A 27,194-nucleotide genomic window follows, 5' to 3' on the forward strand; every position below is an offset into this window, starting at 1 on the left:
GGGTGGGGAATTTGGGCAGGGCCCAGCTGCTGTTGTTCTGCTCTGTGGCATGGACTGAAGCCACTCGGTGGTGCTCACTGGCAGAGGGGCTGGTCTGGAGGGTCAAAGATGGCTTCACTCCTGAGTCTGGCACCTCAGTGAGGACGGCTGGAGGGCTGGGCTCAGCTGTAGTTGCTCTGTGTGACCCTCCAGCCTGGCTGCTCAGGGCCAACTGTCAGGCTTCCTAGAGCTTATGTTTGGAAGTCACGCAGAGTCATTTTCCCACTCTAGTGTCTGATGCAGTCACAGGCCAACCAGGTTCCAAGGACGTGGAAATAGCTCCCCCCTCAACGGGAGGAGGGCCACAGAAGTTTTGGCCATCTTTATTCCACCATGTGATATAACAGATATATTTTCAGCCAGGCTCTCAGGAATGCTCAGAAATTCTTGGACTTTGCTCAGATTGGATCCTTCAGTGATCCCCCAAAGCAGTTGTTTGAAACCTTTCCACTTCCTTCTCTTCAGCCTAGTACCTCCTGACTAGGAGATGTGTATTCCTACTTTCCTGATGGGACATGGGCCATTAGGTATAAACTCAGTGATGCGGGAAAAGCATGGGCCCTCGAGCCAAAGAACTCACGTTCAGAAGTTACTGTTTACCATCCTCGAGACCTTGACCAAGTTTCTCAACCTCTCTGCCTCAGTTGCCTTGTCTGCAGAAGGGGCTACTAATACCAAAATCAGTGGTTGTGATTGATGAGGTGTGCACAAAAAACGCTGTATACCAGCCTGTGGTTAACACTGAGCCACATTCTGTCCAAATCTGTCTTATCGTGGGTCATTTTCCTGACGCTGACATTTATTTTTTTTAAATTCATTTATTTTTTATTAATTAATTTTTGTTACGGATGTTTCTCCTTTTCCCCCCACTGATTCCCCCCTCCCCCTCCCTCCCTGCCCTGTCCCCAGTTTGTTGTCCATGTCCACTGTTCATGTATACATGCATATAAGTTCTGTGGTTTATCTCTCCCCCATCACCCCCTCTTCTGGGGATCTGACACTGACATTTATTATTACGAATCACTAAAACTCTGAGAATTTTAATTATTTACAGTGTTGAAGAGATGATTAAATAAAATGATGCCCGTGAAACTCTCTGTAGCTGTCAAGTGCATTATAATGATGAGTAACATATGAACAGTATCATCATCATCATAGTTGGCTCATAACTGCTTTGTGTTCTACATGGACAGAAATGATTGCCCATTTCTCTGCCCACTGCTTCTTTTCATGGTACCCCTGATGGAGATACTATGGAATGAGGAGCAGCGAAAAGAAACTTTTCAAGGGTGGGAACAGATGACCAGCTACATCTACAATAATTTATGTAGTCTAAGCATATGTGCAATTCACTATTATAATGTAATAAAACCCAACCAAGTTAATCTGACACATCTAATGATATACATAATCCTTGCTTTTACTTCATGGTAATTAGGCATAAAAAGTAAAATTTCACATAAATAACTGTAATTAGTATTACTTGAATGCCACCAAAGCAAACTTGTAATCTGTTCTATCTTTTTTCCTAGTATCCATAATTAGCAACAATACTAACAGTTTTTCCTGATAACCTGTACAGTTTAGTTCCTTTTTATTCATTCATTCATTCATTCATTCATTCACTCACTCATTCATTCACTCACTTGCTTACTCATTCATCAAATATTTATTGGGTATGCACTGTATGCTTGGTTTGGAGCTAGGTAGATACAGCTGGTAATGGGGAGACAGACAAAGACAAAGGGAGTCACTTCAATACAGCATTAACCCTCCTGCAGTAGAATCTTCAGCATTATAAGAGCATACAAAGGACACATAGTCTAGTTTTGGGGTTCCACTGAGGGCTCCCTGGAAGAGAAGATGAGCCCTAAAAGAATTTAGCTAGGACAAGGGATTTGATGAGGAGGAGAATTGCAAAAGAGAGCACAAAACTGGGCTTAACTATCAAGTGGGTGTGGCCAGGGAGGATTGGGCGGGGCCAGATCAGGATCCTCTCTACTGACCAAGTTAACCTGCGTGATCCTAGGAATGGAAATATTTAGGAGGTAGACTTGGTGACTTGCTGCATGTGGAGCCAGAAAGACATCTACGGTTTTGGAGGCATCTTTTCTGAAACAGGAGGAGGAGCTACTTTGAGGAGGACATTTGTCGTGAACGTGTTGAGTGAATTTGAGTTTTTTTTTTTAATTTATTAATTTATTTTTGTTACAGATGTTTCTCCTTTTTCCCCCTCTGATAACCCCCTCCCAGCCCTGTCCCCAGCTTTGTTGTCCATGTCCATTGTTCATGCATATAAATTCTGTGGTTTATCTCTCCCTCCACCCCTTCTTCTGGGGATTGTCAGTCTGTACCCCACTTCCACATCTCTGGGACTACCCCATTCCTCAGACTGTTATGTTCATTATATTCCACAAATAAGTGAGACCATGTGATACTTGTTTTTCTCTGTTTGGCTTGTTTTGCTTAGGATAATACTTTCCAGGTCCCTCCATGTCATCTCAAAAGATAAGAGATCTTTCTTACAGCTGCATAGTACTCCATTGGAGTTTGAGGGTTTTTTTTATTTTTTATCCTCACCCGAGGTCATTTTTCGATATTTTGTTCAGATAGAGTGGGAGGGAGAGAGAGAGAGAGAAAGAGAGAAACATCGACGTGAAAGGGACACATCAAGTGGTTGCAACCCACAAGATCCAACCAGGGCTGGAGACAAACTGCAACTGAGGTACGTGCCCTTAGTGGGAACCAAACCCTGGTCTCTCCAGACCGCAGGCCAATGCTCTAACCGCTGAGCCAAACAGGCCAGGGTGGAGTTTGAGTTTTTAATGTGATATCCAAAAGGAACTGCCCTGAAGGCAGTTAATACATCCATCTAGGGTTGCATGTCCAGGACAGTAGCCACCAGCCACCTGTTGCTATTTAAAATTAAACCAGTTAAAAGGAAATACAATTTTAAATGCAGTTCTTCAGTCAGACTAGGCACATTTCAAGTGCTCAGTAGCTACATGGAGCTAGTGGATACCATACTGGACAATGCAGATAGAGAACGTTTCCATCATCTCTGTTTTAGGGGTGATGTTCAAATTACCACAAAATGGGTGGCTTAAAGCAACAGAAGTTCCTTCTCTCCCAATTCTGGGGTCTTGAAATCTGAAATTGTGGTGTCAGCAGGGCCCTGCTCTCTCTGGAAGCTCTGAGAAGGAATCCGTTCCGTGACTGTCTCAGCTTCTGGTGTTGCCAGCGGCCGTTGGAGGCCTGCACTGCACAGGCCTGCACTCCATTCTCTGCTTCCCTATGTGTATACCTCCAAATCCTTCTGTCCTTGTTAGACCACCAGCCACCAGAATTCTGGGCCCACCCTCAGCCAATATGGCCTTATCTTAGCTTGATGGCACATGCAAATACCCTATTTCCAAATAGGGTCACAGTCACCTATATCGAGGCTTAAGATTTGAACACATCTTTTCAGGGAACACAATTCAACCCATAACTGCAAAAATTATATCGGGCAGCCCTGCCCTACAGTCTAGAGGACAAAAGAGGGAAATTGAAGCCATGGGAATATATGGGACTGTGCAAGGAGTAGATGGAGAAAGAGAAAGGAAGCGTCTCATTAACATCTATGGGATGGGCAGTGAAGCGAAACTCACAAGGAGACTGAAGGAGAAGGCCAGAGAGGTAGGTGTGCAGTAGGACAGTTAACTATTATTGATTATAGATATTAACACACATTAGTAAGTACTACACATTAATTATGTACATGATATAATGCACATTCATAGTAGTACACAATGATAATAATAGTGAACAGTTACATAGGGATATTTATTATGTGCCAGGCACAGTCTTAAATTCTTTACCCAGATAAATAAAATTAATGTAAGTTTTACTATTGCTCTGTAAGATAGGTAATCTTATTGCTCCCATTTTAGAGTCGATGGAGCTGAAGCACAGAGAGGTTAGCACTTGCCCAAGGCTGCAAAGTTGGTAAGGGATGGTGTCAGGACTCAAGTCCCTGACCATGCATTCGCCTGTTTACCTTATAAGAGGTGGAGGGCTGATCTTTGATGGTGTTCAGGACTCTTCCCTGAGAGAGACCAGAGGAGAAAGGGTGACTGAGCCTGAGCAGAAAAAGGGATTTGAGCTGAAGGAAGGATTGCTGATGGAGGCTGCAGCTCATAGTGCCTCCTTTTCACTGAAGGTGAAATGCACTGGGGGAGAGATGGGGGTAGGGGTGGTGGTGGGGAGCTGAGAGACGTGGTGAAGGCTGGTAGCAGCTGCAGGGAGGGATGGAAAGGAAATCATGTAGTGATTAGGAAAGTGATTGTCAAGAAGCATTCAGAAGCCAGCTGTGAGATGGAAAACATAAATTTGTAGCGCAACCACTCAGCTCCGTTAACATTTTTTTGCCATCAGCATTTAGGCAGTTACAAAGCAGAAAATGCTGTCTTGACCTCAACTCTTCAATCTGCGTATTACTGCCCGAGTCAGTCCTCTGACTCACACTCTGCTTCCCCTTCCTTCTAATAAGTTTGTGCCCAGTTCTCTGCTTCTGCCCTAAATACTTGAGGCAAAATTTAGAATGTGAATTCTTCACTTAGAACTTCATCATCTGGGGAACCCTGGGCAAATGTGGTGGCTCTGGAGAACTGAGAGCCCAGAAAGAATGGCATCGGGGTGCACAGAGTGTGAGGGAAGCAGAACAAGGAAGCCCGTACTAAACCCAATTGTGTCCTTTATCCCAAGTACGGGAAGGCAACCCAAGCAATTACTGTCCAGGGTCAACCTCTGTTAATGTCTCTAGGAACAGCTGAAAGGAGACCCCAAACATGGACTCCGAGGCAGGTTGAGCTAAATCTCTCTTCTTGACCAAAGGAGAGGAATATTACAGGCTTCAAATGGGGTAGAATGCAGAACCTAGAAAGACAGATGGAGGGCTGTGGCCATTGAGGGTCCAGCATGTGCCTAGAGACAAACAGAAGCCATTTTTGGGTCAGTAAGAACATTTTTGTAGATCTTTTTGGGGTTTATATTGTTTTAGACATGCTGCTGATTCAGTCCTGGAGGATAAGCAAAATTTGAGTAGAGGATGAGAAATTTCTGCAAATAAGAGAGGCTCTGCAACCAGAAAGTGACATCTGAGAACTGACCAGGTTGAGGCAAGAGAACTAAGGGAGGTACAGAAACACCCTCAGAAGAACGTGAACCAGGACGATGAAAAATCTGCCTGGGTCAGCACGGAAAATATTTCCTTACCTTCACATTGTTCCTGGTGGGGAAGTCAGAAATTACTAACTCTAGGTTCATTTCCTCCTACTCTATATCATTATCGTTTGGGGTATATAATTATACTTAAGTCAACTATATTGTAAACTACACTTAGTTTTCATCCATGGGGTGAATTCAGTCATTCTTACCAAGGCCATAAGTATTGTTATGGATAATTTTCTGAACTGGGTGGCTCCTCCTAACTATGAAATTCAAGTTTCGAATTCCCAGAATGGGCAAAGCAAGGAAATTTGTTGTCTTGACAGATGCTGCTAGAAGGAAGTAGATTTCATCATGTTAGTATTTACATTCAAGAATGTGTCTAACTAACTTGGCCTTAAGTCACATGAAGCATTTCCTCCTTTCTTTATAGCCTTTTGATATTTATATTTCACATACCATGAAATCTACCCATTTAAGTATTCAGTTCAATGATTTTTAGTATATTTGTGGAGTTGGGCAGCTATTACCACAATCTAATTTTAGAATATTTTCAAAACTCCAGAAAGATACCTCTTCCCATAAGGAGTCATTCTCTGTTCCCTCTCTCTTCCTCCCCAGCCCTAGGTAATCACTAATTGGCTTCTGTCTCTATGGATTTGCCTATTCTAGACATTTTACATAAATGGAATCATATAATCTTTTGTCTTTTGTAAGATTGGCATCTTACACTTAGCATTATGTTTTCAAGGTTCATCCATATTTTAATATATATATCACTTCATTCCTTTTTTAATGCCAAATAATATTCCATTGTGTATATATACACCACACTTTGTTTTCTAGTCATCTTTTGGATGGATAATGTGGTATTTACATATAATCGGATATTATTCAGCAATTGAGGTCATTTCCACATTTGGCTACTATGAATAATGCTGCTATGAACATTTGTGTTCACGTTTTTGTTTGAACAGTTATTTTCATTCTTTTGGGTCCATACTTAAGAGTAGACTAGCTGGGTATGATTAGCATTTTGAGGACCTACCAGACTGTTACCCAAAGTAGCTGCACCATTTTACATTCCCACCATCAATGAATGAGGGTTCTAATTTCTTCACATCCTTACTAACACTTGTTATTATCTGTCTTTTTAAAAAATGTTAGCCAACCTAGTGTGAAGTGTTACCTTATTATCATTTTTATTTGCATTTCATTAATGACTAATGATGTTGAGTTTTCATATGTTTTCTCTCTTTATCATCCTTCCTCTCACACATGTCTTTGGAGAGCCTTCAATTTTCAAAGCATGAGGACAAAATATCATGTTCTCTATGATTTCACAGTCTTGACAATGAGATAAAAAAGGGGCTAAAAGAGAGTCCCAGGCAGAAAGGGGGTTAGAAGTTCAGAACAGTAGTGAGACACACAGGACCAAAAAAGGACCTAAAAAGAATGATGGGCTAAAGCATTGGGGGAGGATATAGATAGACAGAGAATAAAATAATCTCTCTCATTTTATTTCAAATGCAGTACTTTCTGTTTATCTTCAGATGACACTTGGAACCAAAATCTCCATGCCTGGGTCATTAAAAAATAATCTATATTTCTCTCATCACAGAAAATTCCAAGAATTTTAGCAATGAAGTCCAAATACAAGGGTTTCTCACACCCTAGACCATTAAACTCTGCCAAAAGGAGGAAAGAATATTGAGAGGGTGAGTCTTTCATAAAATGGATTGATGTATTATCAAAGTGTAATGTAATCACTATTAACTTTTTGTTGCAGAATAACCAAAACAACAACATAGTGAATGCTAACCTAAGTGGTATTTGATGTTTATAATTGGTCTCAGTGTTCATATGTCATCTTCCAGCCATCACAGTTCTTGCACTTGATCAACCATCTGTGCTTCTCAGAATTTTAAATCACATGGAGTCAAAATATGCACGTTCAAAGTAGCTTGAACATTAACCCTCTTCATTACATTTCATTTTGTGGCACAGCCTTTTAAACACACTGAAATAATTCTGTAGTAAAATGAGAGCCCAGTATGCACATTCCAGTGCCTTCTGCCCGTGAACTTGGGAAATAGGTCTTGCTGCATTTTAAGAGGCATGTGCTTTTTGGTATTAATAAAATTGTTATTGGTGGACACAGAAACTTGTTTCTTAGAAGTAAAACCTTTTTAGAAATTAATTTAATGAAAGCTAGTTTTAAAAAGAGTGATAAGTCACTGAATTTGTATAATGAATCTGAGAATGAAGGACTCTTTATTGAACTCAAACCAGGTCTATACCTTTCCCAGGATTTTGACTCTCACTATTTATAATTTATGTAAAATATGCACAACCACCTTAGCAATATTTTAGAGAGAAAAAATGAATGAACATTTTGAAAAAGTGAAAACTAAAAAGAGCATTGTATGCTTACTCTCTGCAATAAATTTTCCAAATAATGGCTTCACTCAGTAAAAGGTTGTTTTGAGAAATTTTAATGAGGGTTATATGTACTTATGACACAAAAGAATAAAAAGGAAATAAATACAATAAATTAAAAATAAAAAGGAAAAGTGTGTAGCTTGCCTTCTTTCACCACTACCAAGGAAAGAAGTGGTTGAGGTGAAACTAGAATGGAGTTGAGCATGTTAATTATTGCTTGTGTGGCCTGTTTCTCCTTTCAGTTGCTTAAACTTAAAACATCACCTGAATTATTAAGCCTCCCAGAAGCACAAACAAGGTCTTGGTTGCTTAAATTTAAGCTTCTCAAACTTGCCGTAAAGGAAAGGTGGGAGTTAACAAGAGGGAATAATGTTATTGCACCTTTTTCGTGGTTTGGTTGCTTACAGAATTTCTATTAGAACATTTATTTATTTTTATTTTACCAATATCTTTTATTTATTTATTTAAGTGAAAACTTTTAAAAATGTATTTTTTCTTTTTTATTGATTTTAGAGAGAGAAGAAGAGAGAGGGAGAGATAGAAACATTGAGGAGAGAGAACATCGATTGGCCACCTCCCGCATGCCCCCCACTGGGGATTTGGCCCACAACCTGGGCATGTGCCTTGACTGGGAATCGAACCAGAGACCTTTTGGTGCATGGGTCGATGCTCAGTCCACTGAGCCACACCAGCTGGGCTAGTTTTATTTTACTTTTTTCCTAAATTTTATTTATTTATTTTCATTGTTGAAAGTATTACAGGTGTCCCCTTTTTTCCCCCATTGGTCCCTCCTTCCCACTCCCACACCCCCAATATGTCAATTGGTTGTGCATATATGCATAAGTTTTTTGGTTTATCTCTTCCCACCCCCTCCTTCTAAGGTTTATCAGTCTGTTCCCTACTTCCTATGATTCTGGATCTCTTTTGGTCGACAGCTTATTTTGTCCATTATGTTCCACAAATAAGTGAGATCATGTGGTACTTGTCTTTCTCTGACTGGCTTATTTCACTTAGCATAATACTCTTCAGGGAAACTCCTTGTCATCTCAAAGAGTAAGAGATTTCTTTCTTACAGCTGCATTGTATTACATTGTGTAAATGTACCACAGCTTTTTTATCCATTCATTTACTGATGGGCACTTGGGCTGTTTCCAGATCTGAGCAATTGTAAATACCACTGCTATGAACATAGGGGTACAAATATTCTTCCTTATTGGTGTTTCAGGCTTCTTAGAATATATTCCAAGAAGTGGGATCACTGGGTCAAATGGCAGTTCCATTTTTAATTTTTTGAGGAAACATATTGTTTTCCATAGTGGGTGCACCGGTCTGCATTCCCATCAGCAGTGTGCTAGAGTACCTTTTTCTCTACATCCTCGCCAGCATTTGTTGTTTGAAGATTTGATGGCCATCATTCTGGCTAGTATTAGGTGATATCTCATAGTTGTTTTAATTTGCATCTCTCTGATTAGAGATGTTGAGCATTTTTTTTTTTTTTATATATGTCTCCTGGCCATTTGTATATCCTGTTTGGAGAAATGTCTATTCAAGTCCTCTGCCCATTTTTTAATTAGGTTCTTTGTCTTTCTTTTGTTGAGTTGTACAAGTACTCTATATTTTTGGATATTAATCCCGTATCCAATGTATCATTGGCAAACGTGTTCTCCCAGAGAGTGAGTTCCCTTTTCATTCTGATGCTGGTTTCTTTTGCCATGCAGAAGCTTTTTTAGTTTGATGAAGTCCCATTTATTAATTTTTTCTCTTTGTTTCTGTTGCCCAAGGCAATGTGTCACTGAAAATTTCGTATGATGTCTGAGATTTTTCTGCCTACATTTTCTTGTAAGATTTTTATGATTTCACTGGTTACATTTAAGTCTTTTGTCCATTTTAAGTTTATTCTTGTGTATGGTGTCAGTTGGTGGTCTAGTTTCATTCTTTTTCATATAGCTGTCCAATTTTCTGAGCACCATTTATTGAAGAGAATGTTTCTTCTCCATTGTATACTCTTGCCTCCTTTGTTGAACATTAATTGTGTATACTGTTAATACTGGGTTGATGTCTGGGTTCTCTGTTATGTTCCATTGATCTATATGCCTGTTCTTGTGCCAGTACCAGGCTGTTTTGATTACAATGGCTTTGTAGTATAAGCTGATATCTGGTGTTGTAATCCCTCCCACATTGTTCTTCTTTTTCAAAATTGCAGTGGTTATTTGGGGTGTTTTTTTATTCCATATAAACTTCTGGAGTATTTGTTCTAGATCTTTGAAATATGCCATTGGTACTTTAATAGGGCTTGCATTGAATCTGTGGGTTGCTTTGGGTAGTATGGACATTTTAATGATGTTGATTTTTCCAATCCATGAACATGGTGTATGTTTCCACTTTTTTATGTCTTCCTCTATTTCTTTTTTCAACATCCTGTAGTTTTCTGAGAACAGGTCTTTTACCTCCTTGGTTAAGTTTATTCCAAGGTATTTTATTTTATTTTTTTGCAATGGTGAATGGGATTGATTTTTTTTTTTTTTAATCCTCACCTGAGGACATTTTTCAATATTTTGTTGAGATAGAGTGGGAGGAAGAGAGAGAGAGAGAAACATCGATATGAAAGGGACACATCGAGTGGCTGCCACCCACATGACCCAACCAGGACCGGGGACAAACTGCAACTGAGGTACGTGCCCCTAGCGGGAACCGAACCCGGGTCTCTCCGGACCACAGGCCGATGATCTAACCGCTGAGCCAAACCGGCCAGGGCTGGGATTGATTTTTTATTTTAGTTTCCCTTTCTGAGTGTTCATCATTGGTATGTAAGAATGCCATCAATTTCTTGACATTAATTTTGTATCCTGCTACTTTGCCAAATTAATTATTAAGTCTAGTAGAATTTTATGGAGTCTTTAGGGTTTTCTATGTATAATATGTCATCTGCGAATAATGACAATTTTACTTCCTCCTTTCCAATTTGGATGTCTTTTATTTTTTCTTCATGTCTGATTGCTATGGCTAAGACTTCCAGTACTATTCTAAATAAGAGTGGCAAAAGTAGGCATCCCTGTCTTGTTCCTGGTCTTCAGGGAAATGTTTTTAGATTTTGCCCATTGAGTATAATGTTGGCTGTAGCTTTTTCATATATGGTCTTTATTATGTAGAGATATGATCCCTCTATTCCTACATTGCTGAGTGTTTTTATCAGAAATGGGTGCTGGCTTTTGTCAAATGCTTTTTTCAGTGTCCACTGATATGATCATATGGTTTTTATCTTTCATTTTGTTTATGTGGTGTATCACATTGATTTGCAAATATTGCACCAGCCTTGCATCCCTGGGATGAGTCCCACTTGGTCATGGTGAATACTTTTTTTAATGTATTGCTGGATCAAATTTGCTAATATTTTGTTAAGGATTTTGGCATCTATATTCATCAGGGATATTGGCCTGTAGTTTTCTTTCTTTGTAGTGTCTTTATCTGGTTTCGGAATTAGGATTATGCTGGCCTCATAAAAAAAAGTTTGGAAGCCTTCCTTATTGAATTTTTTAAATAGTTGGAGTAGGATGGGTATTAGTTCTTCTTTGAATGTTTGGTAAAACTCTCCTGTGAAGCCATCAAGGCCTGGGCTTTTGTTTGCTGGGAGGGTCTTGATTACATCTTCAATTTTCTTAGTGTTATTGGTCTGTTCAAGTTTTCTGTCTCTCCCTGGTTCAGTTTTGGGAGACTGTGATTATAGAAATTTGTCCATTTTGCGTAGATTGCCCAATTTGTTGGTGTATAATTGTTCATAGTATTTTACAACAATCCTTTGTATTTCTGTTGTGTCAGTTGTTACTTCTCCTCTTTCATTTCTGATTTTGTTTGAGTCCTCTCTCTTTGTTTCTTGGTGAGTCTGGCTAAAGGTTCATCAGTCTTGTGTATCTTTTCAAAGAACCAACTCTTTGTTTCATTGACCTTTTTATTTATTTATTTATTTATTTATTTATTTATTTATTTATGTATGTATGTATGTATGTATTTATGTATTTATTTATTTTTGTTAGTCTCTATGTCATTTATTTATGCTCTGACCTTTACTATTTCTTTCCTTCTACTTGCTCTGAGTTTTTCTTTTTGTTTACTTTCTAGTTCTTTAAGTTGTAGGGTTAGATAATCTATTAAAATTTTTTCTTGTTTCTTGAGGTATGCCTATCGTGCTATGAACTTCCCTCTCAGGACTGCTTTTGCTGTGTCCCATAGATTTTGTGTTGTTGTTTGTTCATTTTCAGGGAGTTTTTTTTATTTCTTCCTTGATCTCTTTGGTAACCCATTCATTGTTTAATAACAGGCTATTCACCTTTCGTGTTTTGAATGTTTTTGAATGTTTTTATTGAAATTAATTTTTAGTTTCATGCCATTGTGATCTGAGAAGATGCTGCTATGATTTTAATTTTCTTGAACTTGTAGAGACTTAGTTTGTGTCCTAATATGTGGTATATCTTTGAGAATGTCCCATGTGCACTTGAGAAGAATGTGAATTCTGCAGTTTTGGGGCATAAGTCCCTGTAAATATATATTAAACCCATTTTATCTAGTGCATCATTTAGAAACTCTGTTTCCTTGTTAATTTTTTGTCTAGAGGATCTATCTAGTGATGACAATGAAGTGTTGAAGTCCCCTGCTATGATTGTATTGCATTGATTTCTCCAGAAGTTTTTAAATATATTTTCATGCTCCAGTATTGGATGCCTATATGTTTATCAAGGTTATATCCTCCTGCTGGGTAGATCCTTTCAATATTATGTAGTGGCCTTCTTTGTTCATCATTATGGCCTCCATTTTGAAGTTTATCAGATATTAATATTGCTACCCCAGCTTTTATTTCCATTCCATTTGCTTAAAAAAATTTTCCATTCCTTTACTTTCAACCTTTGTGAATCTTTTGTTGTTAGGTGGATCTCTTGTAAGCAACGTATATATGAGTCATGGTTTCTTATGCAATCAGCTAGTCTGATTTTTGACTGGAGCACTTAATCCATTTATGTTTAAGGTTATTATTAATATGTACTTATTTATTGCCATTTTAATTTATTATGGCTATGTTTCTCTCTCTATTTCTTCTGCTTATTACATCAGTCCTTTCAACATTTCTTACAGTGCTGGTTGGGTGCTAATATATTCCCTTATCCCCCCCTGCCCCACCCCCCAGCTTTGTTTTTTGGTCTTGGAAGCTCTTTATTTCACTTTTTATTTTGAATGATAGCCTTGCTGGATAGAGTAGTCTTGAATTCAGATTCTTGTTTTTTGTTACCTTGAATACTTCATGTCATTCTCTTCTGGCATGTAGTGTTTCTATTGAGAAATCAGCTGATAGCCTTATGGGAGCTCCTTTGTAGGTTACCTGTTGCTTTTCTCTTGCTGCAGTTAAGATTCTCTCTTTGTCTTTAATTTTTGGCATTTTAATTACTATGTGTCTTGATGTGGGCCTCTTTGGGTTCTTCTTACTTTGGGCTCTCTTTGCTTCCTGAACTTGTATGCCTTTTTCCTTCACCAAGCTAGGAAAATTTTCTGCCACTATTTCTTCAGATATATTCTCTAGCCTTTGCTCATTTTCTTCTTCTCCTGGAATGCCTATGATGCAGATGCTTTACATTTCATTTTGTCTCACAGCTCTCTTAAACTGTCCTCTTGTTTTTTAAATTGTTTTTTTCTTTTTGGTTTTCTGATTGGGTGATTATTTTCTACCCTGCCTTCTAATTAGCTGATCTGATCCTCAGCTTCCTCTAATCTTCTGGTTATTTCTTCCAATATGTTCTTTTTTTCTGTGGTGTCATTCTTCATTTCTGCTTGGTGGTTTTCATTTCCAATTGGTTGATTTTTATTGTTTCTATATCTTTACTCATGCTATTGAGCTTCCTCATAATTATTACTATGAAATCTACCTCTGATAACTTGCTTAAAGATGGCGGCAGTGTATGGAGCCTGTGGGACAACTTCAAGTGTACCAACATTCACATCATGAGAGTTCCAGAAGAAGAATAGAGAAAGCAAGAAATTGAAAACCTATTTGAAAAAGTAATGACAGAAAACTTACCTAACTTGGTGAAGGAAACAGACATACACATCTAGGAAGCACAAAGAGGGCCAAACAAGATGAACCCAAAGAGGACCACACCAAGACACATCATCATCAAAATGCCAAAAGTTAAAGACAAAGAGAGAATCTTAAAAGCAGCAAGAGAAAAGCAGTTAGTTACCTACAAAGGAGCTCCCATAAGACTGTCAGCCAATTTCTCAAAAGAAACTTTGCAGGCCAGAAAGGAGTGGGAAGAGATATTCAAAGTGATGAAAAGCAACAACCTACATATAGGATTACTCTATCCTGCAAAGCTATCATTTAGAATCGATGGACATATCAAGAGTTTCCCAGACAAGAAAAAGATAAAGGAGTTTATCATCACCAAACCACTTTATACAAAACGTTGAAGGGTCTTCTTGAAGGAGAAGAACAAAAATATGAACAATAAAATGGCAATAAATACATATCTATCGACAATTGAATCTACAAACAAAATGAGCAGGCAGAACAGAAACAGACTTATAGGTACAGAGAACTTTTTGTTGCTTGCCAGAGGGGCAGGGGCTGGGGGGATGGGTGAAAAAGATGAAGGAATTAAGAAGTACAAATTGGTTGTTAGACTGATGAACCTCAAAGGGAAGAGAGGGGAGAGAGGGTGGGAAGAGATAAACTAAAGAACTTCTATGCTTATATGCATAACCAATGGACAACAGATGGTAGTGTGGGGAAGGCAGAACGGGGACAGGGTTTGGGAAGAAGGGGTCAATGGGGGAGAAGCGAGGGGGACATCTGTAATACAGTCAACAATAAAGATAAGTTTTAAAAAAAGAAAAAAAAATGATTTCTGCAGTGTGGGTTGTTGGCTCAGCACAGGGGTCTAGGCCTCCAGGCCTCCAGGCCTCCAGGCTGTTAATGAGCCTCAGGTTGCTGGATGGTGTTGAATTCCCCAGGGAGGGGCAGTTGCTTCTCCCCCAGGCTAACATAGCTCTGATGGGGCCATTTGACAGAGGTGGCTATTGAAGTCACGGGGCAGTGGTTTAGCATAGGAACTCAGGCCTCAGCCTTCACTGTCCCCAGAGCCATTACCCCCAACACTGAGAGCCAGGTCCAAAACTCAAAGCTTTCAGAGGCTCTTCTCTGCCTAATGGCTGGCAGGTAATCTCTGGCTGTTAATAAGTATCAGGTTACACTTCTCTGAGCCAGGTGATGTTAAATTCCTGAGGCAGGGGCAGTTGCTTCTTCTCGAGTCTACAGCCACTCTTGGGGGTGCTCTTTGAGGAAAATGGGGGAGTCACTCAGCATAGAGCTCCTGATGGCCTCCTTCTCAGCTCTCTCCCCAGTGTCATGAACCCCCAACTCTCCTTACACGGTTCCAGTCCAGTCTGTCCCCCCTCTGCTGGAGCCCAAGGTGAGTTACTGTAGCTGTAATTTAGTGTACTGGCCCTTCAAGGAAGTGTTGGTGTTCCCTGTGCCTCTCCCTGCAGGACAGAATCTTTGCGCTGGTGATTTTTTTCAGTCAGGTGTTATGTGAGTACCTTTCCCTGTTCCACTGTGGGGAGCTGGCTTGGGTTTTAACCCCAGACTTCTTAGAGGGAACTGCTCACAGCTAAGACAGCCCTTAGATGCTGCCCATGAGCATCCAGCCAGGCCTCTTTTGCCTCCTCAGCTCCTACCAATCTTGATTTGGGGTCCTCTTTATGTCCCTGGTTATAAGGGTACTCTCCAGCTGCTCTTCAGTTGGTTTTTCCTGATGACTTGTCTCTATTTTAGTTGTAATTCCAGTTTGGTCCTGGGAGACAGTCAGTGTAGCTTCCATTTACTCTACCACCATTTTTCTCTCCCTGTTCATTTATTTATTTAAATTGCTGTTGAGATATCTTTTTAGGTAGTGGCCAAGGGCTCCCTGGGTGCTCACAAAAGCAAGCTGTGATAGCCTTGGGTGTTCTGGGATGTTCTTCCTGAGCCTCCTCAAACTTGAGACCCCTCCCAGCTATACATTGCCATGTTCTGGAAAAAGCCTAGGTCTGAACCTAGACTTCCTTAGGACTAACTCTAACTTTCCCTCTGTGGCTCTGTGGACATTAGCTTTTCTACATGTTTGAGTTCTGCTCCTCCCCGATTCGGATGCCCCTGGACCCCCAGGTCTAGAGCACTTTACCAGCTCCTGGCCCTGTCCTGCCACTCCATCCTCAGTCCTGTCAAATTACTGTGAAGAGAAAGGGCAATTCAGATAAGGAAAAACTGTGAAAGATTTCCAAATATTTACACACACACATCTGCATTTCTCACTAATTTAGACAAAAGAATGGAATTCAGCATGTTAAAAAAAAAGAAGTGCAATATTTATTACTTTTAAATATATTCAGCAATTAGGCCCAGGATAGCAAAGCATTGCCTAGAGGAAGTCCCAAGGGAATCATATTTGACTAATATATAAGAATGCTTTCTAATTAATGTATGAATGATTTATGAATACATAGTTCTCTGGAGTGCTTGCAAATATTTGAAAACTGTAATTACTTACAGAAGTATTCAACAGGCAAAACTGTTCCCCCTCAGATAAATTTTGTGTACAAATTCATTTACTGAACAAATACCATTTTTACAAATAATGAAAAAACACACCATAGCCCAGCCTTTGTTTGTGCTATTACAAAGATTCGGCTTGGTGGTGTCTGAATTATGTATGAGACTTTGTATGTCTAGCGTCTTGAGGGGGTCTATTCCCATGTTTACCTAAGCACATTGGATTGGAAGAACTGGGCTTCCTAAAATCTCACCATTCTTGTCCCGGTGAGCAAAACCCAAGAGGTTGAATAGTGATTGTCCCAATAGTAGTGATGATAAGTGGCCTAAGATTTGATTCATTTAAGTTTTAAAAATTACACTAAAGGAAAACATTAATTTTATTTAAGTCTTTATATGTTGCTTAAGTCTTTCTCTTCAGGTCTAACTTTGTAATTAATTACTGTTTAAAAACAATTTTTCTATCCGGGCTGACCTTGATTGTCTTGGTCTAAGAGTACTGACATAAAGAAGATTGTGGCAGCTTGACTGTCAGTCAGTCAGTGGAACAAATAAGAAATTGGTTTGAGAGGAATCTGAAATTTTAGTGTGCTTGGCCATGAAAGTGAACAGACATATTCCTTGAACAAATGAAGACATTTTAGCTCAAATGAGTGGACTTTACAAACACTCTTTCATTTGACAGTAAATGGGGTCTTCTTCTGTTTCCCCCAGTACAGCACCTGGCGCATGACCATTGCTTACAGCTTGCTCGATTAATGGGTGAGTGCATGAGGAAATGGATGGAATGTTATGGTGTGAGTTGAAGTTTGAAAGGTTAAGAAGAAAGTTTTTGCATCCTTTTGGCGGTCACTCTTGGACTATAGTGGACACTACTTGGAGTCTGCCTATTCGATGTCCATCCTCCTGCCAGTGGGCATGGGCCCCTAGGTCATGTCATCTTCACTGGCCAGAGCTGACAGGACCAGGGTGCGAGCTAGTTCAAAATTCTTTCTCCAGGAATTGGGGTCAAGACATGCTAGTCAGGCAGTCTCTGTTGGGTGCTTCACCTAAGGACCTGCACACATGGGGTAACATCCTCTTACTTCTTCCATGGAGAGGCAAAGCTGTGGAAGGGGAGCTGTTCAGAGAGGAGAGGGTTGCAGGTCACCCTGGGGAGATACAAGGGAGGGAGGTCCCTGGATGCTTCTAGCCTCCCTCCAGGCTACACCTCCTGCCCTCGGGCTCCTGAATCCTCCCTGTCCCTCATCCTCTTTGCTTAAGCTCAGTTGAGTGTGTTTCTGTCACTTTTCATCAGAGCAACTTGACAAAGTTGAGGTACTTTGAAATCCCTTTCCCTTTCTGGCCTGAGTTTTCAGAAAAGAGAATATAGATTGAAAAGCATGTCAGAGGCATGCAACAATCTCCTCTTTATTGGCAGGGAAATTTTTTAAATGCCCAGTTGTAGGAATCATCCAGCCTTTTTCTTTCTGACATTCTTCCCCCAGAAAAATCCTGGGACAGAAGGTAAGTTCCATGGTATTTCTGTCAATTGATGGTAGCCGACACACATAATGTTTTCCAAATCCAAAATGGCAACTGAGGAAGAAAACTGTTGCAAACAAGGTACATAAATTTTTTGCAGACATAATTTATAACTCCTCCTGGAATATAATGAGCATTACTGAGCAATTTGTTGAGGTTGAGACATCCTTCTAGAAATTTATATGCCTACCTACCCAACCAACTGAGCACCTTTGAAGAGTCTGAAGTCAAAAGGTATATTTTATATTGTATTATATAAAACTATAATTCAAAAATATTGAAAAGCATGATTTGTATATACATATAAAATAGCATGTGTCAAGATTTATTTAATTGTTCATGAGAGATCCAGCTAGTTTAAAATTATGGAAAGTGCTGAGTATCATCAATGGGAGAAAGCTGAATTAATGTCTTATATGACAGTAAAACGGTCACTTCTCCCAGACAGAAATCATGCTACTTTCACTGAACAGAAATCTGCTGGTTAAACTGTAACTTCAGAGTCTGCACTTTAATCAGTGGTAATAATTCAAACAGGTGCGTTTCCCTGAAGAATTAAACAATCCTTGAGCGGGCCAATTATTAAGTCATTCTTCACTCAAAGACTGAAAGGGCCCACAAGCTGCTTTCTTTCTTATTTCCAAGTTTTTGAAAAATTTTCTTAACAGTCTCTCTTTTCTTTTTCCTCTATAAATATCTGTAACAGAAGGGATATTTTTGAATTGGCTGGCTCTTCTCTTGTGGAAAATTTGAAATAAAACTTTGACAATGCTCTTTGCAATTTGGCTGAGGATATGCTTTAACAATTCAGTATTAAAAGTTATTAGTAAGGTCATCCAAGTGCCAAAAAGCAGCTGTTCTTTGATGGAGTATTGCATTTGGTTTTGATAATCTGTGGCCACACCTGAGGACCTAACTAAAGTATACAATGTAAAGGTAATTTAAAGAACAAGGAACCCTGCATGCATTTATACCATTTTTATTTTTTGTCATTACTTTTTTCAAACATTCAAGTAGTGAATTGGCGAAATGTATTAAGCTATTGGTAGAAAACATTGTTTTGATAGAAATGTAAATCCTTTTATGAAGCCTTATTATGTTATTAGAACATTGTACCTTGGCAAAAAATAAATATAGTTTTATTATATGTATAATTTATGCTAGCATTTAATACTTAGTGTAATTGCACAACCCAAGTTACCTGTTACATTTTACTAGTATTAGATATTGAGGTCTGTACACTGTTTGTGGGATATACATTCTCCACTCTTAGAAATACAGGGTGGGGCCAAAGTAGGTTTCCAGTTATTCATATGGAAAATAATACCATAGTTAATAAATAGTAATGCAAGAGTAAACTCTGTTTCACATACTCACAACTGGAAACCTACTTTGGCCACACCCAGTATTTGGTAAATGTGAATCTGCGTATAAAAAGTACAATGGGAGAGATTCCAAAATGGCGGCGGAGTGAATGGAAGCTATACAGACCATCTCCCAGGACCAAACTGCAATTACAACTAAAATAAAGACACATCGTTGGGAAAAAGCAACAGAAAAGCAGCTTGCGAAGACCACATAACCAGGGACACTGAACTGATCCTGGTAGGGTTGCAGAGGTGCAAGAGGGGGGCTGGGAGCCCAAGAAGAGCAGCGTTCTTAGCTGTGAGCAGTATCCTCAGGTTAAACTCCCAAGCGGCTGGCTCCACAGCAAAGAGCCAGGACAGACGCTAAAATAGCCACAGCCTCTCACCTTGGGCTCCAGCAGAGGGAGGGAAGACTGGACTGGAACTGTGTGGGGACACTTGGGATTTGGAGGATGCTCAGAGTTTTTGCTGAGTTGCGGCCACACAGGACGGTAGTCATCTTACTCCTTCCCAGGGCTTTGGGGAGAGGTGGCCCCTCCCTCAGAGATTCAACCCCACCCAGGGGCCATTGAAATGCAAATTGAGGCCCATTAACAACAAGCACCTGCCTCACCCTCAGGAAATCCCCTTACACTGAACACCTGAGGGAGTTTTTCATTCAACTGAGAAACCAAGGCTCTTCAAGTAACCACTACTGTTAGCCTCCAGGCAAAAAGCTAGAGGATAACTGAACTGTTCCTGGGCTTGCAACTCTACCCAGGAAAGTAAAACTTGACAGTGGTGTTTAACGTGGGACCTCCCAAGCTCATCCAAACCCAGTAGACGGAGCTACAAACAGCAGAACACCAACACCCACAGGGAAAATTTGGCAGGCTCCATAACCCACTGAGATAGCCAAAATGGTGAAACAAAGAAACAAATCCCAAATGAAAGAACAAGAAATCTCTACTGAAGATGAGATAAATGAGGTGCAGTTAAGCAAATTAACAGAGCTAGAATTCAGAGCCATGATCTTGAGGAAGCTCAACAGCATGTGTAAGGACATGAGCACCATGAGTAAAGACATAGAAACATTGATAATCAACCAATTGGAAATTAAAAACCACTAAGAAGAAATGAAGAATGACATAGCAGAAATAAAGAACACATTGGAAGGACTAAACAGGAGGCTAGAGGAAGCTGAGGACCAGATCAGTGAATTAGAAGACAGGGTAGGAAAAATCAACCAATCAGAAAACCAAAAGGAAAAAACAATTAAAAAACAAGAAGACAGCTTAAGAGAACTGTGGGACAACTGGAAACATGATAATATTCGCATTATAGGAATCCCGGGAGTAGAAGAAAATGAACAAGGGTTAGAGAATATATTTGAAGAAACAGTGACAGAAGAATTCCCTAATTTGGTGAAGGAAGAAGGCATTCAAGTTCAAGAAGCACAGAGAGCCCCCAGTAAGAAGAACCCAAACAGGCCCACACCAAGACACATAGTAATTAAAATGCCAAAAATTAAAGAAAAAGAGAGAATCCTAAAAGCAGCAAGAGATAAGCAACAGTTTACCTACAAAGGAACCCCTATAAGGCTATCAGCTGACTTCTAAGCAGAAACACTACAGGCCAGAAGTGAATGGCATGAGGTAATCAAGGTCATGGAAAACAAGGATCTGAATCCAAGACTACGCTACCCAGCAAGGCTGTCATTCAAAATAAAAGGTCAAATAAAAAGCTTTCCAGACAAAAAAAGGCTAAGGGAATACATTAGCACCAAATCAGCATTGCACGAAATGTTAAAAGGACTACTGTAATTAGTAGAAGAAATAGGAAGAAAAATATAACCACGTTAAACAAAAAATGGCAATAAATAAGTACATATCAATAATCACCTTAAATATAAATGGATTGAATGCTCTGATCGAAAGACATGGAGTAGCTGATTAAATAAGAAAGCATGACTCATCTATATGTTGTTTACAAGAGACCCACCTCACAACAAAAGACTCACATAGGTTGAAAGTGAAAAGATGGAAAAAAATCTTCCAAGCAAACAGAAAGGAAAAAAAAAAAAAGCTGGGGTAGCAATACTCATATCTGATAAAATAGATTTCAAATTGAAGGCTATAGCTAGAGACAAAGAAGGCCACTACATAATATTAAAAGAATCTATCCAACAGGAAGATATAACCTTGGTAAACATATATGCATCCAATATAGGAGCACCAAAATATATTAAAAATCTTCTGGAGGACTTCAAAGGAGAAATCAACAGCATTACAATCATAGCAGGGGACTTTAACACCCCGCTGACATCACTGGATAGATCTTCTAGACAAAAAATTAGCAAGGAAACAGAGACTCTAAATGAAGCACTAGACCAAATGGATGTAATAGATATCTACAGAGAATTACACCCCAAAACTGCAGAATTCACATTCTTCTCAAGTGCACATGGGACATTCTCAAAGACAGACCACATGTTAGGACACAAACTAAGTCTGTACAAGTTCAAGAAGATTGAAATCATATCAAGCATCTTCTGCCCTGGCCAGTTTGGCTCAGCGGTTAGAGCGTCTGCCTGCAGTCCGAAAAGACCGGGTTCGGTTCCCGCTACGGGCACGTACTTCTGTTGCAGTTTGTCCCTGGCCTTGGTTGGTAGTGGGGGTGGCAGCCACTCGATGTGTCCCTTCACGTCGATGTTTCTCTCTCTCTCTCCCTCCCATTCTATCTGTACAAAAAAAAAAAAGGAAAAATATCCTCGGGTGAGGATAAAAAAAAAAAAAAAAAAAGCATCTTCTCAGATCACAGTGGCATGCAACTAGAAATCAATTACAACAAGAACATGCAAAGACATTGGAACACATAGGGGCTAAATAGCATGTTATTAAATAATGAATGGGTTACCAAGGAGATCAAGGAAGAAATTAAAAATTTCCTGGAAACCAATGAAAATGAACACACAGCAACACAAAATACGGAATGCAGCGAAAGCAGTTCTGAGAGGGAACTTCATAGCACTATAGGCCTACCTCAAGAAACAAGAAAAATTTCTAATAGACTATTTAACCTCACAACTTAAAGAACTAGAAAGCAAACAAAAAGAAAACCCCAGAGCAAGTAGAAGGAAGGAAATAGTAAAGATCAGAGCAGAAATAAATGACAAAGAAACAAACAAACAAAAAAAACAATTCAAAGGATCAATGAAACAAAGAGCTGATTTTTTGAAAAGATAAACAAATTGATAAACCCATAGCTAGATTCACCAAGAAACAAAGAGAGAAAACCCAAATACACAAAATCAGAAATGAATACTATGGCAACAAATTCGACAATCTAAACGAAATGGACAAATTTCTAGAAACCCATAATCTCCCAAAACTGGACCAGGAAGAGATAGAAAACTTGCACAGGCCAATAACAACTAAGGAAATTGAAGAGGTAATCAAGACTCTCCCAGCAAACAAAAGCCCAGGCCCAGATGGCTTCACAGGGGTGTTTTACTGAACATTCAAAGAACTAACACGCATTCTCCTCAAACTATTTCAAAAAATTCAAGAAGAAGGAAGCCTTCCAAACTCATTTTATGAGGTCAGCATAATTCTAATTCCAAAACCAGAAAAAGACACTACAAAGAGAGAAAACTACAGGCCAATATCCCTGATGAACATAGAAGCCAAAATCCTGAACAAAATACTAGCAAATCAGATCCAGCAATACATCAAAAAAATTATTCACCATGACCAAGTGGGATGCATCCCAGGGATGCAAGGCTGGTATAATATTTGTAAATTAATAAATGTGATACACCACATAAACAAAATAAAGAACAAAAACCACATGATCATATCACTAGATGCTGAAAAACCATTAAAAAAAAAGCATCCATTTCTGATAAAAATGCTCTGCAATGTGGGAATAGAGGGATCATATCTCAACATAATAAAGGCCATATATGAAAGGCCTACAGCCAACATCATACTCAATGGGCAGAAACTAGAAGCATTTTTCTTAAGAACAGGAACAAGCCAGGGATGCCCACTTTCACCACTCTTATTTAACATAGTATTGGAAGTCTTAGCCACAGCAATCAGACATAAAGAAAAAATAAAAGGGATCCAAATTGAAAAGGAGGAAATGAAACTGTCATTATTTGCAGATGACATGATATGATGCATAGCAAACCCTAAAGACTCAATCAAAAATCTATTAGACTTAATAAATAAATTTGGCAAAGTAGCAGGATACAAAATTAACGTCAAGAAATCGACGGCATTCTTATACACCAATGATGAACTCACAGAAAGAGAAACTAAGAAAACAATTCCAATTACCATCGCGGCAAAGAAATTAAGATACCTAGGAATAAACTTAACCAAAGAAGTAAAGGACCTATTTGCAGAAAACTACAGGACATTGAAAAAATAAGTAGAGGCAGATATAAAAAAGTGGAAGCACATACCTTGTTCATGAATTGGAAGAATTAACATCATTAAAATGTCCATATTACCCAAAGCAATCTATAGATTCAATGCAATCCCCATCAAAATACCAATGACATATTTCACAGAACTAGAACAAATACTTCAGAAGTTCATATGGAACCAAAAAAGACCCCGAATAGCCACAGCAATCTTGAAAAAAAAGAACAAAGTAGGTGGGATCACAATACCAGATATCAGGTTATACTACAAAGCGACTATAATCAAATCAGCCTGGCACTGGCACAAGAACAGGCATATAGACCAGTGGAACAGAACTGAAAACCCAGAAATGGACCCAAGACATTATGCTCAATTAATATTTGACAAAGGTGGCAAGAGCATACAATGGAGTAAAGACACCCTCTTTAGTAAATCTTGTTGGGAAAATTGGACAGCTACATGCAAAAAAATGAAACTAGACTATCAACTTACACCATACACAAGAATAAACTCAAAATGGCTAAAAGACTTAAATGTGACCCGTGAATCCATAAAAATCCTAGAAGAAAATGTAGGCAACAAAATTTCAGACATCATACGCAGCAGAATTTTAACTGATACATCATCTAAGGCAACAGAAACAAAGGAGAAAATGAACACATAGGACTACATCAAACTCAAAAGCTCCTGCACAGCAAAAGATAAAATCATCTAAATGGAAAGGCAACCCACTGTATGGGAGAACATCATTGCCAATGATATATCAGATAAGGGGTTAATTTCCAATATATATAGAATGCTCATACAACTCAACAAAAGGAAGACAACCCAATTAAAAAATGGGCAGAGATGCTAAATAGACACTTCTCCAAACAGGACATACAAATTGCCAAGAGACATATAAAGAAATGCTCAACATCACTGATCATCAGAGAGATGCAAATTAAAACAACAATGAGGTATCACCTCACACCTATCAGAATAGCTGCCATCAACAAATCATCGAAGAACAAGTGTTGTTGGTGAGGGTGTGGAGAAAAGGGGACTCTAGTACACTGTTGGTGGGAATGCAGACTGGTGCAGCCACTGTGGAAAACACTATGGTGTTACCTGAAAAAATTCAAAATTGAATTGCCATATGATCCAGTGATCCCACTTCTTGGAATATACCCTAAGAAGCCTGAAACACCCATCAGGAAGAATATTATGTACCCCCATATTTATAGCAGCACTATTTACAATAGGTAAGATCTGGAAACAGCCCAAGTGTCCATCCGTAGACAAATGGATAAAAAAGTGGTGGTACATATACACAATGGAGTACTATGCAGCTGTAAGAAAGAAAGATCTCTTATCCTTTGAGATGACCTGGAGGGTCCTAGAAAGTATTATCCTAAGTGAAACAAGCCAAGCAGAGAAAGACAAATATCACATGATCTCACTTATTTGTGGAATATGATGAACATACAGTCTGAGGATTTGGGTAGACCCAGAGACTTGGAAGTAGGGTACAGACTGACAACCCTCAGAAGTGGTGGGTGGAGGGAAGAGATAAACCATAGAACTTATATGCTTGTACGCATAACCGATGGACACGGACAACAAAGCCGGGTATGGGGTTGGGGGGATGGGGAGGAGGGTCTCTGGGGAAAAAAAGGAGAAACATTCGTAACAGAAATAAATTAATAAAAAATTAAAAAGAAAATAAAGTACAATGGAAAAATCTTTTTTGTTTCTTTTTTAGTGCATACAATTTTAGTTTAATCCTTCAGTGGCAATTTGACATATTCTCAGATGAATAAAAAAAGCATTCATCCTGTGTGTTTAGCTTTCTATGTTACAAGCTTTGATTTTTGGTGGAAAGTCTAAGTGTTAATTATAAAAATATTTGTATTTCTAACGTTTGCAAATAATGGCACTCTAGTGTTTGTTTTGCATTAGATTGCTGTTGACTGACTGGTAACTGTTGAAAGGCCTGAAGAGCAAAGCTGAGGTTTCCTGAGGAAGTTGTGCCTGTGAGCTGCGGCTTCAGCTTCTGCCCAGGCGTTTCCAGGCTGATCTTCCTGACAGTCTAACCTCAGGAGTCTGGACCTGCCAGGACCACAATGCCGAAGGAATTCCTTGAAACAGATGTCTTGTTCTCTCTCTATGCATGCACACACACATCAGTATGTATATACCCTACTTGTGTGTCCCTAGTAGAACTCTGACAGCTAAACCTCTAAAACTATTCAACCAGACTGGGAAGCTGCACTCAGCTCCCTCTTTCTTAGGAAAAACCTTCATTTTGAAGAGCTTAACTTTTAAAAATTGGGCTCCCCCATCTGAGGTTATATTTACTGTGCGACTTTTATTCTCTCTTTCCTTACTTATGTAATTCCTCTATTTATTAGTATTTCTAAATTTAATACAGTACCTCACACACATGACTGCCTCATGTTAATGTTGTCAGGGGACTTAAAGGATGGGGCAGTATCAAATGTATGCAAAAAGCGGGGGAGGGGGGGATGTATGGAAAGACTATGGGGCAGCTCAGAATAGCTGAGAAAGTTGGACAGTGAGGCTTAGAAAACGGCCAGGAGGGCCTGTCAGCACCCAGGCTGGGAACAGGTCAGACACCAGGCACAACCCAGCCTGTCTGAGGATGTTGCTGCCCCCAGGGCTGACTGTTGAGCTCACAGCTTAGGAGGCCTTCCCCCCCCCCCCCCCCCCACCCCCTGACTGCCTCAGAAACTCAGGCAGAGTCGCTGCTGCCACCCTCTGCCAAAATGCATTCTCTACCATCCCGTGTTCACGTCCAAGGTGGGTGCATTTGACTGGTCACATCTGAGTCACGGCTGATGCCTAGCAGTAAAGGGGTCTGGGAGAGTATTTGGTACTTTTTGTTTCTATATCAGAAGGAGGGCTCTGCTTGGTGGGACATTCTCCAAATATAGGAAGGAAATTTTGATGGGGATCACTCCAAAAGGACTAAGGTCCACTAGAGTACCTTGCGAGGCTGTGGAAGCCATCACGACGGTGGCAGCCTAGATGCCATGGAGCAGTCCTGCTGGAACACCTGGCTCACACCGGTGGAGAAACAGAGCTGAGTGAGACCAGGAGAAGTAGGCAGAACAGTCAGATGGTTGGAGGCCCCTGAAGATGGTGCACTTAGGCCTCGTGGAACATGGAGGACCTGAAGGGAAAAGGGCATCTGCCCAGAGTGGCCTGGTCTACACCCCAGACTCTTGAAGGAGCATCTCTGAACGATGCCTGTGGAGAGGAGCCACTCCATTAGCCCTTCTCACAACCATCAGACAAAAGTATCCCAAGGCTGGCTGGTTGCCAGGCACCTGTTTCGCTTCCAGCAGGACTAACACCCACCTGTGCCTGGAGGTTTTGCTCAGTTCATCTTACCTACATATCCTAGATATCCCTGTTAGCATCCAAGGGCATGTTAAGCCCTCTTATCTCCTACCTCCAAAATAGAGAGGGGGATTCTGGACACCCAGGATGATGGTGGCAGTCGAGGAGCAGAAGAGATGCCACCTGCCCAGCATCTGTACTTGGGTGGAGCGGAACAAAACCAACTGGAGATCTTATTCATGGGTGGTCTGACTCCTGCCACCCCCTGCCTTCAGGCTGGAATGG

General features: G+C 39.8%; 1 protein-coding gene across 1 annotated transcript in view; it reads left to right on the forward strand.

Moving 5' to 3' along the window:
• The first annotated feature begins 3,594 nt into the window (after window positions 1-3,594).
• Window positions 3,595-27,194, forward strand: part of DNAH5 (dynein axonemal heavy chain 5) — a 286,089-nt gene continuing 262,489 nt past the window's right edge. Inside the window, exons 1-2 of the mRNA XM_036278902.1 lie at window positions 3,595-3,717; window positions 4,641-4,753. Of these exons, the coding sequence (XP_036134795.1) occupies window positions 3,595-3,717; window positions 4,641-4,753 (236 nt within the window). The remainder of the gene's footprint in view (window positions 3,718-4,640; window positions 4,754-27,194) is intronic.

This window comes from Molossus molossus, unplaced genomic scaffold (genome assembly GCF_014108415.1).
Source record: "Molossus molossus isolate mMolMol1 unplaced genomic scaffold, mMolMol1.p scaffold_m16_p_3, whole genome shotgun sequence".
In the NCBI taxonomy this organism is placed as follows: domain Eukaryota; kingdom Metazoa; phylum Chordata; class Mammalia; order Chiroptera; family Molossidae; genus Molossus; species Molossus molossus.